Source organism: Acartia tonsa, chromosome 6 (genome assembly GCF_053477335.1).
Source record: "Acartia tonsa isolate MP-2025a chromosome 6, ASM5347733v1, whole genome shotgun sequence".
In the NCBI taxonomy this organism is placed as follows: domain Eukaryota; kingdom Metazoa; phylum Arthropoda; class Copepoda; order Calanoida; family Acartiidae; genus Acartia; species Acartia tonsa.
Window position 1 is genome coordinate 17,304,962 of NC_137265.1, and position 18,297 is coordinate 17,323,258.

The 18,297-nt window shown below is 32.4% G+C and overlaps 1 protein-coding gene across 1 annotated transcript in view; it reads right to left on the reverse strand.

Annotated features, from left to right (window-relative positions):
- LOC145322996 (uncharacterized) overlaps positions 1-18,297 on the reverse strand; it is a 43,240-nt gene that overhangs the window by 7,704 nt on the left and 17,239 nt on the right. The window contains exons 30-47 of the mRNA XM_080165382.1: positions 18,096-18,215; positions 16,844-16,956; positions 15,415-15,565; positions 14,989-15,113; positions 14,382-14,448; positions 13,848-13,917; positions 12,530-12,619; positions 12,065-12,147; positions 11,667-11,743; positions 11,168-11,238; positions 8,286-8,422; positions 6,385-6,481; positions 6,129-6,166; positions 5,591-5,658; positions 5,287-5,370; positions 2,765-2,859; positions 2,525-2,583; positions 339-412 (exon numbers count right to left, since the gene is read on the reverse strand). Coding sequence (XP_080021508.1) covers positions 339-412; positions 2,525-2,583; positions 2,765-2,859; positions 5,287-5,370; positions 5,591-5,658; positions 6,129-6,166; positions 6,385-6,481; positions 8,286-8,422; positions 11,168-11,238; positions 11,667-11,743; positions 12,065-12,147; positions 12,530-12,619; positions 13,848-13,917; positions 14,382-14,448; positions 14,989-15,113; positions 15,415-15,565; positions 16,844-16,956; positions 18,096-18,215 — 1,619 coding nt within the window. The remainder of the gene's footprint in view (positions 1-338; positions 413-2,524; positions 2,584-2,764; positions 2,860-5,286; positions 5,371-5,590; positions 5,659-6,128; positions 6,167-6,384; positions 6,482-8,285; positions 8,423-11,167; positions 11,239-11,666; positions 11,744-12,064; positions 12,148-12,529; positions 12,620-13,847; positions 13,918-14,381; positions 14,449-14,988; positions 15,114-15,414; positions 15,566-16,843; positions 16,957-18,095; positions 18,216-18,297) is intronic.

Sequence of the window (18,297 nt, forward strand, 5' to 3'; positions counted from 1 at the left end):
TGCTAGTGGTAAATTTGCCATGTACCCTTAGTTTTTCATGTATTATTGTTTTACCTCATAACTGTTAGGTAAAAGGAAACACCGCAGGTATAGTCCCCTCAGAGTTAGTGCCCCCCGCAGGATAAAGGTGTACAGAAAAAAATATCCTCCATAGGGTTCAGGCAGACACACCCAATTTATAAAGATACATTAGTTTATACTTTTCTCAAAGAAAAAAACTTTTAAAATCATACATATTACGCCCCCTCGAAAAACAAAAATTCTTGGGTGATCGCTGGGCACTTTTAGGGAAAGTTCCAAAGAAAGTATGTGACGTATTTAAATAATTGAATATTTACCATAGTTTTTGGTTTCTCGTGAGTAAAACCAAGTGGTAGAATATGAAGAATAGTATTCTCACAACGTCCAAGATCTAAAATAAACATTAAACCTGCATATTATTGAGATATTAAGTAAATAGAATAAAACATCAAGTGAGATTTTAAATTCACTTGGTCTGTCTGTCTGTCCATAACGCTATTGGGGATGTGTGCACTAGGTGAATGGATTATCCTTGTTATTATTGAAACTTCACATTATGAATATTTGCCGTAGTAGGAAAAGCGCAGTAATTATTAAAGAAATTATCAATATTATTACATAATAGATATATTACAGTATAATCATTCAGTAACCACTTAGCAAATAATGCCTCAAATAATGGATTTAACAGACAATGAAATAAAACAGTTTTACAGTGATATTGATAAAGGTTGAATTTTACTAAAAAAAATCCAATTTCATATGTTTATAGACTATTTTAAAAATTTGTAATTGAAAACATATAAAAATACCCTTAAACAACAAACTGTACTAAAACATAAAAAGGTAACAAAATTCAATGTGCAAAGCGTTTTGAATATAAATGTTGTTTAAAAACCTTTTTTGGTTTAAGACACATAGCGGAAAAATTAAAACTAAGAAAATCACAAATTTTTAACCCTTTATCGACGGAAAACATATAATTTTATATTTGATTTTAACAGAAATCTAGATACAATATCTGCTAAATACTTAAAATGAGTCATAGTTAAATTACTCACATTATTTAAGAAATGTTTCTTTAATGTGTCTTATAACAAACGCTGAGGATTAAATTTAGGCAGTTTAAATTTAATTAATTTCTTGCAAATTAGCATTTAGACTTTGTAAGGTATTTATTCTTGCTTATTATTATAACGAAGAAAAATGTCTGATTAAAATTTACGTATCAAGAACCACAATAAAAAATGGAAAGGAACAAATGATCAGTTTCCCTCAAAATTAATATGAATAAAGATAAAACTTTAAGAACTCGAAGGAAATTGGAAACTACAGCTACCCTATAATAGTTATTTCTCGCATCGTATTATAAACGGCTTTCCGCGGATATAGAATGAACAATTATAAGATTAAAACCAGTTTTTTAGCCCCGAGGGTCATTCAAGAGAAATGATTTTTTTAAAAACTTAATTATGCATAGAAAATAAAACAATTATGTAAAATCCTTTAGATATTTGGAAAATCTATTTTGAGACATTTATGTTACAAATATTTGAAAATGATTATTTCAACAAATTATGCCCTAAAAACCGGTTTTTCCAAAGGCCTTTTTTTCGAAGATTTATTGATTTAAAGGTTGTAAAAAAATGCGCACCTTTTTGAAATTTAAATTGCGCAGCTTGTATTAACAGTAGAAAAATGTTATGCATATCGTTAGAATCGTCATAAGCTCTGTTTTTTTAATATATAAAAACCATTCCTGTGCTACGTATAGTATAGGAGCTACGAGGTAAAATGTTCCAATTACTTAAAACTTTTCAACCTTTTTCTCACATTTTTCAATATAGCTCCTAAACTACAAATAGCACAAAAACGGGTCTTATATTTTCAAAAACTAGAGCTTATAAAGATTCCAACGGTATGCGCAACATTTTTCTACTATTAACATAAGTCACGCAATTTGAAATTTAAAAATGTGTGTATTTTTTGCACACCCTTCAAATCCATAAATCTTCGAAAAAAAGGTCTTTGGAAAAACCGGTTTTTTGGGCATAATTTGTTGAAATAATAATTTTTAAATATTTGTAACATAAATGTCTTATAATAGATTTTCCAAATATAAAAAGCATTTTACATAATTGTTTTATTTTCTATGCATAATTAAGTTTTTAAAAAAATCATTTCTCTTGAATGACCCTGTAGAATAATCAATCTAAAATTTTACTTTTAATAAAGAACAGTTTCTAAGGGAGGGGACATTATGCTGTTTATTACACTAGTCTCCAAAGTTTTCTTTTTTTTTTTTGTTGGCTTCACAACTTAGGGGACTTTTATCAAATTTTTATTTGTCGGATCATTATGTTGAGTGTCCAAACGTTTCAACCACAAAGTGTAATCTACAGAAGGGGTAATTTTGCTTCATAAGGAATATATATCACATTATAATATTATTGGCCCTTTGATCCCTGTTAATTATACTCATTTTGGTTTCATTTTTGTTTACCTGAAACAAGACATTTCCTTGTGTAGTAACAACTCTGGCTGATCCACAAACTCAGATTCCTAGTGCCAAGGTTAATTCACATCAAAGTTTAAATTTTTGCCACCGCTGGTACAGGCCCCAAAGTCCTCTCCCTTACTTTCTATTTAGTTTTTTTTTTAAAGAGGGTAGAGTTTGAGTGCTCTAGAGGCACTATAAGAGAAATCACCTTAACTTTTGAACCTGATGATGAATAAACCTTGCCTAGTATTATCCAGCCATTGTCCATCTCTCTCATTCAACAGACGAATATGTTCTTCTTCAAAATCATTCTCGTCAAAGTCAAGCACAGTAAATTCCTTAATAGCGAAATATTGTAAAATTTCATAAAAATCCGTTAGTATAGAAAAAAAACGTATTTTAGAGGCTTCTTCAAGGTTTCACATGGTCCTTGTGTATCAAAAAAAGCTAAGAAAAAAAAACTATTTAACCCAATTTAAAAAGTATGGTAAGGGTTATTCTGGGTTTTAAGTTAAAAGTTGAAATTAAACACAGCATTAATTATTTTTGACTATGTTTCTCCTTTATTGTACTAGCATAAATTTAGCTATATGCTATGTTTTAGGATTTGGGTAATAGAAGCTTATGAATTATTTCATTATTGTTTTAACAAAAATACTTTACAATGTTATAACCAGGAAAAGTTATAACTAATTCAATTTTATTCCCCAACAATTTTATTTATTTCCTGTCTCTCTATACCTCCATAAACTGATGCTCCACCCAAGCCTGAGTGCTATACTCTTCCTCTCCATAGGGCCACATACCCTGCACTCCAATATTAATATGATTACCTCCATAAACTGATGCTCCACCCAAGCCTGAGTGCTATACTCTTCCTCTCCATAGGGCCACATACCCTGCACTCCAATATTAATATGATTACCTCCATAAACTGATGCTCCACCCAAGCCTGAGTGCTATACTCTTCCTCTCCATAGGGCCACATGCCCTGCACTCCAATATTATTATAATTACCTCCATAAACTGATGCTCCACCCAAGCCTAAGTGCTATACTCTTCCTCTCCATAGGGCCACATACCCTGCACTCCAATATTAATATGATTACCTCCATAAACTGATGCTCCACCCAAGCCTGAGTGCTATACTCTTCCTCTCCATAGGGCCACATACCCTGCACTCCAATATTAATATGATTACCTCCATAAACTGATGCTCCACCCAAGCCTGAGTTCTATACTCTTCCTCTCCATAGGGCCACATACCCTGCACTCCAATATTATTATAATTACCTCCATAAACTGATGCTCCACCCAAGCCTGAGTGCTATACTCTTCCTCTCCATAGGGCCACATACCCTGCACTCCAATATTAATATGATTACCTCCATAAACTGATGCTCCACCCAAGCCTGAGTGCTATACTCTTCCTCTCCATAGGGCCACATACCCTGCACTCCAATATTAATATGATTACCTCCATAAACTGATGCTCCACCCAAGCCTAAGTGCTATACTCTTCCTCTCCATAGGGCCACATACCCTGCACTCCAATATTAATATGATTACCTCCATAAACTGATGCTCCACCCAAGCCTGAGTGCTATACTCTTCCTCTCCATAGGGCCACATACCCTGCACTCCAATATTATTATAATTACCTCCATAAACTGATGCTCCACCCAAGCCTAAGTGCTATACTCTTCCTCTCCATAGGGCCACATACCCTGCACTCCAATATTAATATGATTACCTCCATAAACTGATGCTCCACCCAAGCCTGAGTGCTATACTCTTCCTCTCCATAGGGCCACATACCCTGCACTCCAATATTAATTTGATTACCTCCATAAACTGATGCTCCACCCAAGCCTGAGTTCTATACTCTTCCTCTCCATAGGGCCACATACCCTGCACTCCAATATTATTATAATTACCTCCATAAACTGATGCTCCACCCAAGCCTGAGTGCTATACTCTTCCTCTCCATAGGGCCACATACCCTGCACTCCAATATTAATATGATTACCTCCATAAACTGATGCTCCACCCAAGCCTGAGTGCTATACTCTTCCTCTCCATAGGGCCACATACCCTGCACTCCAATATTAATATGATTACCTCCATAAACTGATGCTCCACCCAAGCCTGAGTGCTATACTCTTTCTCTTCATAGGGCCACATACCCTGTGCTCCAATTTTAATATGATTACCTCCATAAACCGATGCTCCACCCATGCCTGGGTGCTCTACTCCTCCTCTCCATAGCGCCACATACTCTGTGCTCCAATATTAATATGATTACCTCCATAAACCGATGCTCCACCCATGCCTGAGTGTTCTACTCCTCCTCTCCATAGGGCCACATACCCTGCACTCCAATATTAATATGATTACCTCCATAAACTGATGCTCCACCCAAGCCTGAGTGCTATACTCTTCCTCTCCATAGGGCCACATACCCTGTGCTCCAATTTTAATATGATTACCTCCATAAACCGATGCTCCACCCATGCCTGAGTGTTCTACTCCTCCTCTCCATAGGGCCACATACCCTGCACTCCAATATTAATATGATTACCTCCATAAACGGATGCTCCACCCAAGCCTGAGTGCTATACTCTTCCTCTCCATAGGGCCACATACCTTGTGCTCCAATTTTAATATGATTACCTCCATAAACTGATGCTCCACCCAAGCCTGAGTGCTATACTCTTCCTCTCCATAGGGCCACATACCCTGCACTCCAATATTAATATTATTACCTCCATAAACTGATGCTCCACCCAAGCCTGAGTGCTATACTCTTCCTCTCCATAGGGCCACATACCTTGTGCTCCAATAAACCACTAAATAAATCAAATTTTGTAGAAAATTTCCTGTTCAAGAAACAACTGTGAGACTTTTGTTTAACACTAATTATTATGTTGCACATAATACATACTTTTATTGTTTTTTAAACATTTTTGAAGGGGTATAAAAAATATAATCAGCCAACTGAGAGAAACATTTTATGATGTTATGCATGAATCTTTCACAATATCCACATATTTTTATATCCATTGTTACCTTATCATCATCTCTAAAGGCTTTCTCATCATTGTATTGATAATCTCTCTGTTCATCTCGAGCTGCTCTCCTGGGAGGATCAACAACAGTCATTTATTTGCATTGTACAATTTGTAATACGATTCAAAACAAAAGTAATCAAACTGCAGATAATAATTGGTTACCAAGTTGGGACACTATTAGTTTAAACTAACTAATCAGGATTAATAAAAGTAACCAATATTCTATTTCCATTTGATGAGATAAGTGTATATAGAACTTTAGTACCAGAATAATTTAATCTTAAAGTCCAATGTACAGAAGGCTATGCATGAAGAAATCACATTAAGCTTTATCTCTCATAATTCTTTATTTGCTAAAGATTTTTTTTTCCCCAAAAAGTCTTATTTTATTCGTTATCATTAAAAAGGAAATTGTTTTTTACACTGTATATACTATCTTTCAACGTAAAGAAATAATTTAAAGATCGATTTAATTGTCAATTTAAAATTGAAGTACTAATTGTACACATATCAAAATCATTTTTGTTGTTAATCATTCCTATCTCTAATGTAGACTTCTTCATCGTCGTCATACTCCTGTGATATTAATTTGTTCTTGTTTTAGAAAAGCAAAAATTTTATTTATTTAAGATTAATCTATCTAATACTTTGCTAAACTTCCATGAGGATTCCTGGAAAGCTAGGTAAAATCTGGAAATCTTTAAAGGAATTAGTAGAAAAGTTAAATTATTAATTAAAATAATTGTCCAATAAGCTTGGATAACAAGGAATACTGACGAACAAAGTAAGTTTTCCTGTAAAAGTTCATCAAATTCTTGAGCAGTAGTAGGAGGAGTGCTTGATTCACCACGAGTCTTATCATATGCTTCTCCAGGTGCATCCTCGCTACCTATATAGTAAGACTAATGAGGAGTGCTAGATTTACTACAAGTTTTATCCTATGTTTTTACATGGGTATCATTGCTACATATATATTTAGCCTAATGAGATGTGCTAGATTTACAATGAGTCTTATCATATGCTTTTTCATGTGTGTCCTTGCTAGTTTGATCATTATGAATAAGGGGGCGGGGGAAGTTCTGACACTTTTGCGTAAACAGTGATTATAGGCTTTGTCTTTGGACTGAGAGGATAGGTTATTAGGGATAAAATCATTCTTATATGATGAATTTCCCCCAGATTTAAGATTTTTTGGATAGGCCACCAGGTTCCGGCAGGGATAAGGGATGGGAAACGTAGGAAAATATTATTTCAGGCCTATTTCAAGCCTAGGCCTATTTCTAGCCTAATAAACCAGTTTTGGGATAGCGCAGTGGTTCGTATAAAATGCTAATGAAAAAGCTGTGTGTGTGTGTCTAGATAAAGTATAGAATCAAATTCAGGTAGCTAGTTTAAAGTAAAAAACATAACTTTTTATAAACCTATATATTAATGGCTTTTGTTAAAATGAAGTTTTTTCTCTCCCAAAATTTTTTATCTTTTACTTTGGTAATTTGAACTGTCAGAAAGCTATCGTTGGGTTTCCCTCAGACAGATTTTAGTTTGTATTATTTGCATTTTTATTAATGAGTAAAAATTTGATTTGAAAATTTCATTGCTAATTAAAATTCAAAATAAATAAATAAATATGCACTTGGGTAACATTCTATCAAGTTCTTTGGATACTATGCTGTAATGATATATCTGTACTGTGTTGTATTGTACAAAAATTAGGGTTAAGGTGTTGATACAATTCCGTACTAAATTTTTAAAATTCAAAATACAACATCTAATTTATAAACTACCAAATGAAAATTCGTAGGTACCTTCTTTCCAAAAAAATAATCCCGTTATTTTTGTTTTTTCTATATGGCCCTTTTTTAATGTTTAACTCTAAGCAGATTTAATAATTAAACTAATGTGATCTAACACCATTTATATTTATTTTTTCGTAGCAGACGAAATCATTATTTTTTCTATAATTGTCTGCTTCTAAAATTTCCGCCATCTGTGATTTGGGCTTGTTTTGTATCAACCAATCACCAATTGGCTCCGCCAATTAGTGATTGGTTGATACAAAACAAGCCCAAATCACAGAACACTATTGGTTTAGAGCGGTAGCCAATATGAGCCGTCCGCCAGTAAGGTCATTAAATTAGGCAAATGGTAAAAGTTGCATGATCCCTTTCAAAACCAGGCCGAGACCTAATTTATGGCCAGGTTTCCTATCCCTTATCCCTGGGTTCCGGAGCTCCAGGCCTCCAGGTTGTCTCTCTAAAGGTAAAAATTTTTTAAGAGTTAGATGTCAGCTTATGAGACAAAATATGTATGTTTTTTTTCTTCAAATATGTGAATAACAATCAAAAAGAAGTATATTTTGTTTTATAAGTTAACTTCTAACTCTTCAAAAAAATCTTATTTTTAATTTTTACCTGTACAGAGACCACCTGGAGGCCTGGAGCTCCAGAACCTGGAGGCCTATCCAAAAAATCTTAAATCTGGGGGAAATTCATCATATAAGAATGATTTTATCCCTAATAACCTATCCTCTCAGTCCAAAGACAAAGCCTATAATCACTGTTTACGCAAAAGTGTCAGAACTCCCCCCCCCCCTTAAATCCTTGAATTATACAATCAAACATGTCTAGTGTTTCAATGTGAAGGACATTTAGGAAAGACGCATTCAATTTGTTTGTAGGTGGGGGTATGTGTACCTGGGGCTTTTCTCTTTTCTCTTCTTGGAGGTACATAGGATGTTGTTGATGTTGTAGTAGTTGTACTTGTCGATGAGGTTTGGTGCTTTAGCAAATATTTTCCTTTCTTAAACTTGAACACAATGCTCCTCACATATCTAAAACAAGGATGGCAACATCTATAATAAGCTATAAAAATTGGAAAGAATTTTAATGAATATAATAGATTTGAAATCTGCATAAAATTTTAAGGAATTTTTATAAAATTCGTTTTTTGTATAATTCTTTATCTATAAGCGCAAATACAAATTAGGTTAAATAATTTTGACATCTGTGATTGGTGGATTGAAAACTATCTGCGCCCTGATTGGAGAAGCTTAAGTGACGTACATCATTCAACCAATTAGAGCCCAGGTAGTTTCCAATCCACCTATCCTATTGGTCAAAATTTATTAACTTAAATTGAATTTGCGCTTTTAAATAATAAATTATATAAAAAACGAATTTTATAAAAAAATCCTTAAAATTTTATGCAGATTTCAAATCTATTATATTCATTAAAATTCTTTCCAATTTTTATAGCTTAATCTATAAACAGAAAATTAATTTTTAATTATTAACAAAGTATTGTATAATGTTGTAAAATTGCTTATATACAGGATTCTGTTCCAGAACATACTAATATTTTTGAACTTGATTATAGAGATGTTAGCTTGAAATAATGGTATCCTAGGAATCATTATTCAAAGCTTTTTTGGTTTACAAATAATATTTTTGTTAAAAGCATGACGCATTAACATAAAATTAATTTACTTAATTTATATTCACTTAATACATTATGTCTTTCAATAGAAAATTATTGCTTGGTCTTTTAACAATTTACAATTAAAGTAATTGGATTTCAAGGGTAAATATAGATAATATATTTTTTTTAAATAAAATTTTGGAAATATGATCTTGTATTTAAATATCTAAAATATTCACATTTATGTTTATTTTAACTTATGTAAAACTTTGAAAAGTAATTATTTTTTTGCTTCATTTGTACAGTAAACCTACAACCTTCTAAGTATCAAGTCTGCAATGGAAAAATTGAAATTAATAAGAACCTTACTTCAAGTAACTCTTACCGGGATATTCTTTTATCAGATGAGTATTTCTTTGTGGAGATTTAACAAACAGAAAGTTATACAAGAGAAATCTATAACTACTATTGACAACATTCTCAAGCCTACTGTTTACATTTGTCAGGATAATCAGTTTAACTACCAAAAGGCCAGTAACATTGGATATCAATACATGAGTACTTTTGCCATAGGAGAGTTGGAAAGTTTGCCCCAAATTACCTGGAAAGGAAAGGATGGAGACTTTGCGTATAATGAACTTATTGAATCATTATATGAATCTGACTACTCAGATTTTTCTGCTCATTATTCTGCTTCTGAAAAGTTGTATATTGCACCGCATGGTTGGTGTAAACTTTTGAAAAATTCAAATAAGACCAGAGAAATTATCAGAACAACAAAGCAGTCTTTGTTTCTTGCGGTTGATCCTAGCAAAATTAACAATATAAGAACTCTGGAAATGGATAATGGAAGAATTATGTTTGGACCAACTCAATCCAACTTATTTGATTGGTCTACATATGAAATCACAGTCTACTTGTACGATTCAAGCATAAACGATGGTAGGATATGTACAAACTATATTAACACAAACTCCAGCTATGGGAAATGCGTTGAAAACGCTGTAAAAACTGCTTTTATTAAACACTATGGATGTGTTCCTCCCTGGTTTCCGTCTAAGACAAACTTAACCTGCGAAGATGACTTAGAAGTGAAAGTAAATAAACATACTGTATCTACAAACATTTCTGAGGACTTTAAGAACATGTACTTTGGAAGAAAGATGGAGATGCTAGATCAGTGTTTGCGCCCGTGCATGTCTATGAATATTGAGATGAAAAGAACATCATATAGATTTGACAGAACTGAGGATGCATTCTTTCAATATTATTTCAACAACGATGTCATCATATACACGGAAGTCTATGCTTATGAAGAGTTTGATCTTGTTGTCAATCTTGGAAGTGCTCTGGGCTTATGGCTTGGACTCTCTGCATTAGACATTTGTGATCACTTACTTCATTTCTGCAAAAAAATTTGTTCAAAACTGTCACAAATATTTTTAAAGATTCAAGAAATTAGGCAAAACCACAGACCAAGGATATAAATAATTATTCTTTGAACATTCTCATAAAAACAACAGAAATATGTTTAACAAGGATGAAATATCCATAAGTAGTTAAGGTTTATAGGACCCCTAGCAGAGGTTAGGTTAGGTAATATTAAATAGCCTGGTAGAGTTAGGGCGCCTGCAGGGGTAGCTTTAGTCATGTTAGGTTGGGATAGGTTACTCCAAGCATGAAAATTTGACCATAGTTTGCATTTTTTACGCCCCATCATGAAAATTTGGACCCCATGTTCATTTTTTCACACCATCATGAAAATATGACCAACATGAGCATTTAAAAAATATATATCCTAAGACCTTTATATTTGACATGACATTTTCAATATTTATGTTATGAAGTTTATAATTTAATCACTACATATCTAAATTTACTTCAAATTATCTGTATATTTTTTCAATGCAGCAATATTTTTATTCTATAATATAAGTAAAAGTATTCAAATATGTTGTTGATTTAATATAAAAAAAAAGATATTCATTCCGTATTTTTTTAATAAATGTAAAAGCAAAAGAATAATTTCATATATTTCAAAGGTCTATCCAAGTATTTTAATATGTCAAAATTACAGTCTTTGTAGTTTTAAAGTTTATATTTGCAATAAACAAGATCCCATAAAAAGATTCTTAATTACCAAATTAGTTAACATTACCTTTTACCAAAAAGTAGAGGGCTGGCAATGTAAAGATCATCTAGTTCTTGCTCTACAAGTATCTTGGCTTCCTAAATAGAATTATAATATATATAATTTGAAATGATTATTTGCTTCATAGGTAAAAATTATATTTAGAAGTGTTTTTGCAGTTTTTTTTGCCTTGTTCTACAGGGGGAAGGTGAACCCTGTCTAAGGTTTTTTATCTCTCATTTTAGTCTTGTTACAAATTTTACAACTTTTTTGATACAAATATCTGACGTCCATAACAGCCATCCAAAATCTAGGTACTAAAGATACTATACTACATTCTTGAATTTTATTCTTTTTTTTTCCTTTTTTTGATATGTTTTCTCAAGTTTCCTTAGAAACCTTTTTGGGTATAGCCTCTATTAAATGAAAAAAAAACTAAGCCTTTATATTCTTTTTTTTCATTATTAGAGTTTTCTTTTTAACACCCTTACTACTGTTTGACGCAATTTTATGGAATTAATTTCACCTTAAACATTGTTGTATTAGGCCAGAACAAGTCGTCATGCCAAGGCATAGACAAAATCTCCATAATATGCCAGAAACCTACACAAAAAAAAAGAAAACTATATGCACAAATTGCTGATCATAAAAACAAAATTTTATATTTATGAAAACTACACTCCGATATTTTGATTTTTATTGTCAAAAAAATAATTTTGGGTGCACTACGATCACCCAGAGATACGGAAAATGTGTGACGTCATAAAAGTATGCCTAAATCCAGTTCTTTTTTAGGGGTTTCCTGTCCCATTTTCCTCTCATCCTTTTTTAATGTACTTTTATGACATCACGCATGACACTTTCCGTATCTTCCATCAACCCCGTGTCAAGTCTATGTACACGCCATTGTTCTGCTTTACATACCTGTCTTAACTCCTTGACCGTCAATCTCATAGCAGTAGCATTTTTCATCTGGACTTGGGTAGTCCGCCTTTTCTACTCCACATCTTAATTTTATCAATATATTTGTTAGTTATATATCTCTATAGTCTAAATTCTCATTAAAGAAATATACATATAAGGTCTTTTTATGACCAGTGTTCATGAGAAATAAACACATAATCATGAGAAAATAAAAAAAACATCTGTTATTACTTTAGTCATTTTTGAATAGTTACAAAAGTTAAAAATACTAAATTACAAAATTCCAATAGGTTATTTTGTATAAGAAAAGAAAAACTAAAAGTCTTATTCCAATTTTCATTTATTATTCGAGGAAAATTGTCTCTATAAAGATATATACTGTATGTGATTTTTCAATTTGACTCAGAACCGGTTCTACTCCAGCGGATATTAATCAGTTTTGAAGCCATACCTGAAAAATATTACCTTGTTTTATTTGGAATAAGAAGTAATCCTGTGTCTGCTTCTTCTTGATGCCAGTCGTAATGGAAATTGTCTTCGGACAATGAATCATTTCTGTAATAGAACTAGAATTATAGATAGACTATGCCAGTCATAATGGTAATTGTCTTCAAACAATGTACCATTTCTGTAATAGGACTAGAATTATAAATAGACTATGCCAGTCATAGTGGTAATTGTTTTCAGACAACGAATCATTTCTGTAATAGGACTAGAATTATAAATAGACTATACCAGTCATAATGGTAATTGTCTTCAGACAACGAATCATTTCTGTAAAAGGACTAGAATTATAAATAGACTATGCCAGTAGTAGTGGTAATTGTCTTCAACCAATGAATCATTTCTGTAATAGGACTAGAATTATAAATGGACTATGCCAGTCATAATAGTAATTGTCTTCAAACAATGAATCATTTCTGTAATAGGACTAGAATTATAAATAGACTATGCCAGTCATAGGGGTAATTGTCTTCAAACAATGAATCATTTCTGTAATAGAACTAGAATTATAAATAGACTATGCCAGTCATAATAGTAATTGTCTTCAAACAACTAATCATTTCTGTAAAATAACTAGAATTATAGATAGACTATGCCAGTCATAATAGTAATTGTCTTCAAACAACTAATCATTTCTGTAAAATAACTAGAATTATAGATAGACTATGCCAGTCATAATGGTAATTGTCTTCAAACAATGAATCATTTCTGTAATAGGACTAGAATTATAAATAGACTATGCCAGTCATAGGGGTAATTGTCTTCAAACAATGAATCATTTCTGTAATAGGACTAGAATTATAAATAGACTATGCCAGTCATAATAGTAATTGTCTTCAAACAACTAATCATTTCTGTAAAATAACTAGAATTATAGATAGACTATGCCAGTCATAATGGTAATTGTCTTTGATTTATGGGAAAAAATCACGAAACCTTTTAAATATATTTTATATTTCTTAGGTTTTATATTTTGTATCTTGACTGACAGACCAACGGACTAAGTAAATTGCATACAATTTTCACCTGACAACCACCATACTAGACATTAAAAAAATGCGACGGTTTACCGGAAAGTGCCTAGCACAAAACTTACCATCCTTATTTAAAAATAAATTGAGAATTGGGACGGTGTTTGTTTTATGTTAGGTATGTTAGCTTATATGGGCTACAGAGGAGCCCAGCAGGTTAACTGTGCCTCCTGTATAGGTCCCTTGGCCTTAGGGGTAAACCGTGAAGAAAAAATCCTTCTTATTTTTATGTTAAAAGTTAAATTAACCTGCAAACCATATCTAGAATGTTGATTGATTGTTCCTCTGTTAGATCACCCAGACACTCACATACATCAGCTAAACACCATTTTTAACTTTTAAAGTGTCATTTATAATACAAAGTAGAAATTTCTCCTTACGTTTGTCTGTCCTTCTGTCCTTCTTAGATCTTGATAACCGCTGAACCGATTGGGTTCTACTCTTCAGGGAACATAGATGCAACTTTCCTTTATTTCTCCTGTATTAATGTTAAGCCCCTACTAGGGCCTAAGGTCAAAGCCGATAGTTTAGTTATCCTTTTATAAGATTAACAGGATGTCAGTTTTTAGACTGTCTGTGTGTAACAAAGGATTGTGTTAACCGCTGAACTGATGTATGTAGTTCTCCAGTAGAGGATTATAGGGGGGATAGTTTTAAAAAAATAGCATAAAGCTATCAAAGACATACAACAAATTCCCCAATCAGATTTTCTGCTATCTTTAGCTTTAGGCACAAAACTTACTATTTTATATTATAGAAGAAGAAAAAAATCTAAATCTTACGTTTAGGTGCACACTTTCTGAACAATGTGGGTGTATTGTAGGTTCCTTTCTCTGTACATTTAAACTCCTATAATAAAGATTTTATTATCATACAAAGAAAACGTTTGAAAACAGTAATTAGAAGATTTAGTAGTATACGTGTAAAATGTTATGTTTTAGTAAAAATACACAAAATAAATACTTGATTAAGAAAGTCACAAATAGATTTTATGTCTGTTCATCTATTAAATCAAAAGAATTTAAAAGTAAATCCTGTAGTATATTACCAAGTTTAATCCACCAATTATATCTCTAAAATTTTAAGTTACTCCTAGTAAAATGTTTTATGGTCGTACGGACACAACCATAATATAGAATTGCAACACTACATATCCTTCCATATCTCCCACAAATCACAGTGCAAGATTAATGAAAAAACCCTACTGTAGAATTGCTATGCTGCGCTACTAAAGAGTTTATTTGCCAGAGAAGGATTGGACATTGGATTGTCAATTTCACTAGTGACTAAAGTTTTTAATCACGTTAGCTCAAAATGTTTTTCATTTTTTGGGATCTATGTTAGTCTATCATTCATTGTCTTATCCCTAAAATCCCTAACTATGTTTACCTGACTAGTTATCCTTCTATCCCCTACATCTCCCAGTGCAGGATTCATGACAACTCCCTCATTCTTCGGATCCATACATATATAGAACAGAGGGTCGTCTTCCCATAGCTGCTCATCCAAGACATCTACATATGGATATAGAATATGATATTATGACAGGGTAAAAATTATCGTTAATTTAGCTTGCAAACTTATACATCACTTATATATGATACATCTTTCATCCAGTAGGATGTGAGGGGATAGAATAGGAAGGGGGGGGGGAGATTGTTATTTTAGCCAGATACAAGTTTCACTTTGTTACAGTCAGAACATTTTAAAGAGCAGCTGAGAAAATCAAAATTCCCCTATTTCGTTTTTAATTTACTGACGAAAAGACAGACAAATTGAATTTCAGAGTAGCTTCGCTATTAAGCACTAACTAACCTTTCATCATTGGATGATCTTCCCAGAGAATGAGTCTTGTGTCGTTTGAAGGTATCGGCTTTTCAGCCGGACATTTAGCCTTACAGATGGGCCACACATTTGGTACATTGTAGTATCTGTCTGGCTTGCATAGCACCGTCAGTATGTTGTCCTGATAATGGATGTATAAAATAAGTGGATACTATGACAGGGAAAAAATTCTTGTCAATCTAGGTTTTCCCTTGTAAGCCCGTTTATCCAATAGGAGAGAAGGGGATGGCGTAGAACGTTATTTTAGCCTGCTACAAGGTTTACATGAAAATCCGGTGTGAGATAGTATTCCTGATTTTTTTAAATTTTAGTAAATAAGAATTAGGCGTGTGCTGTCAATTTTATTTTGATACTTGAAGCAGCTTATAGTGTCTAAAAAAAAGTGGACAAATATTTAAATGTTTGGCTGAACTTTCCCAAAAGGAAGGAAATATGACGTAAAAACATTTGTCCACTTTATTGGAAACACTAAAAGCTGCTTCTGGATAATGACATTAAAAGTTATTTGAAAGCACAAAAATGGAAGGTGAAAATACGGATACAAAGTTATGAAGTACAGATGTTCAGTTACCATAAATAAAGAATAAATCTATTTGGAAAATATCACGAAACCTCTCACATGTGTTTATACATGTATATGTTTTAGTAAATATATTGTGTAGCTTTCTACAGACCAACAATCAAAGTAAATTAAATATTTGATGCTGTTTGGTATAGGGAACCTCCACAAAAAAATATCAAATCATTATCTTAAATAACAGCTGAGAAAAATCACATTTCCTCCATGGTATTACAGACTGACGGACGGACAGACAAAGTAAAATATAGATTAGCTTTACTAGTGTAAAAACTATGTAAACAAGGATGACAACATCCATAAAAGCGAAGCACTGAAACGATAGGACAAACATTCATTAACACTTGTAAAGTGTTAGAACTTAATTATCATAATATAAATTTATAAGAGTCAAAGCAAAATTGTAAGTAAATTTGTTGTAAAACTGCTTGATACAGGATAATTTCTATGGATTGGACATACTTACATTTCTAGGACTTGATTATAGAGTTGCATCGCTTTTTACATTATACTTTGTTGTCCCAGGAATCAATATACCAAAAATCAGATCAATCCGATGATTAGATCACATAATGATAATAATTTGTTGTTAAAAAAGTAAAAAAATCAACATGTTTAAGATGGACGTACGGACATTTTTGTAATGATTATAGAGTTGCTACACTTTCTAAATCGTACCTAACTACTAAAGGAATCACCATGCTAACTTTGGAATCGATAGGACATTCTAACATGCCTAAATTAACGGAAAAAGCTATCCGTTACGGACGTACGGACGGACCGACCCTAATTATAGAAAAGCTTCGCTTTTGAAAATCTTACTGCTAACTCAGGATCTTTTTTAAGATTTCTGAATTTCTTGACATTATCTGGATCTTTGCAAACAAAGTCAATAGTTTCACCAACAGCGAGTGTAAATTCTTCTTCAGTACCATCTAAAATAATAATATAATCTTGTACACTAACATGCAAAAAAATTGATTAATTGATTGATTGTTACTTATAATAGGGAAGGTGTGTTTCATCAACTTTTTCTCATATGAGCCAGTGCAAAAGCATATAAAAAACTGGCAAGAATAATCATTAAAGGAAGCCTGCAATAAATACCACGCTTTAACTGCTGAAAGACTGCCACAAGTAGACCCAATACCCCAAATTTGAAGCCTTCAGCTTCTATAACAAAAAAGTTCTTGGCATTTTAAAATGACATTTTATGTACAATGAAATTTTGAAAGAATCTCAATGCTAATGTTAGAAATTTTAAAATTAAACTACGTGGCCTAGAAACAAAATTATAAGCTTATTTTTGCCATAAATTTCGGTTGCCTGTAACTAATTATATTTTTACAATAAAGATACCCATTTTTATAGTCAAAATCATTAAAAAAATTAAATTTAACTTGCGTTGTACCGAGTGTACTGTAGCCATTCAGAAGGCTGAATCAGCTAAGCAACCAATCACAGCTGAGCTTGTTTTAGTTTTCCCCTTTGTTTCCGCTATGATCTTCGTTCACAAATGCAATTTAAATCGAATTTTTTTCAAAGATTTTGACTATAAAAGGTGGTGTTTTTATTGTAAATATGTAATCAGTTACCGGCAATCTAAATTTCTGACAAAGATAAGGTTATAATTTTATGTCTAGGCAACGTAATTTAAAATTGTTTTTTCTTTTATGAGCATTGTAAATCTTTCAAAATTTTCATTGTACATGAAATGCTATTTTGAAATGCCTAGAACTTTTTTGTTATTTAAGCTGAAGGCTTTAAATTTGGGGTAATGGGTCTACTTGTGGCAGTCTTTCAGTAGTTAAAGCGTGGTATTTCTTGCAGGCGTCCTTTAATTAATCAATTTTTTTGATAATTAACTGAAATTATCTAACCCTCCCCCAAAATAGTTATAAACCTCACCAGGATCCATGAGATGCTACATTGTAAAGGAGAACCATATCGGTTCAGCGGATAGCAAAAGCCTTTTACTTTATTATAAGGACTAGCAGCTGCACCCCTAAAAGCCTATAGAAACACACAGACTGAGATCCTTTTACTTTATAACAGGGATTATTTTTATAATCACCTGCTTTCAGCACCATATGAGGGAATGCCTGTTCAGTTCCATTATCAAAATACTGTATAAACTGGTGGGTAAGGTATTCAGGAACACCATCAAAATCTTTGTTCAAACATCTTGGTGGCACTAAAATATATATTTTAGTATTTTGGGGGTTGGAATAATCTGAATAAAAAATATTTATTTTCAACTTTTTACAGACAATTTT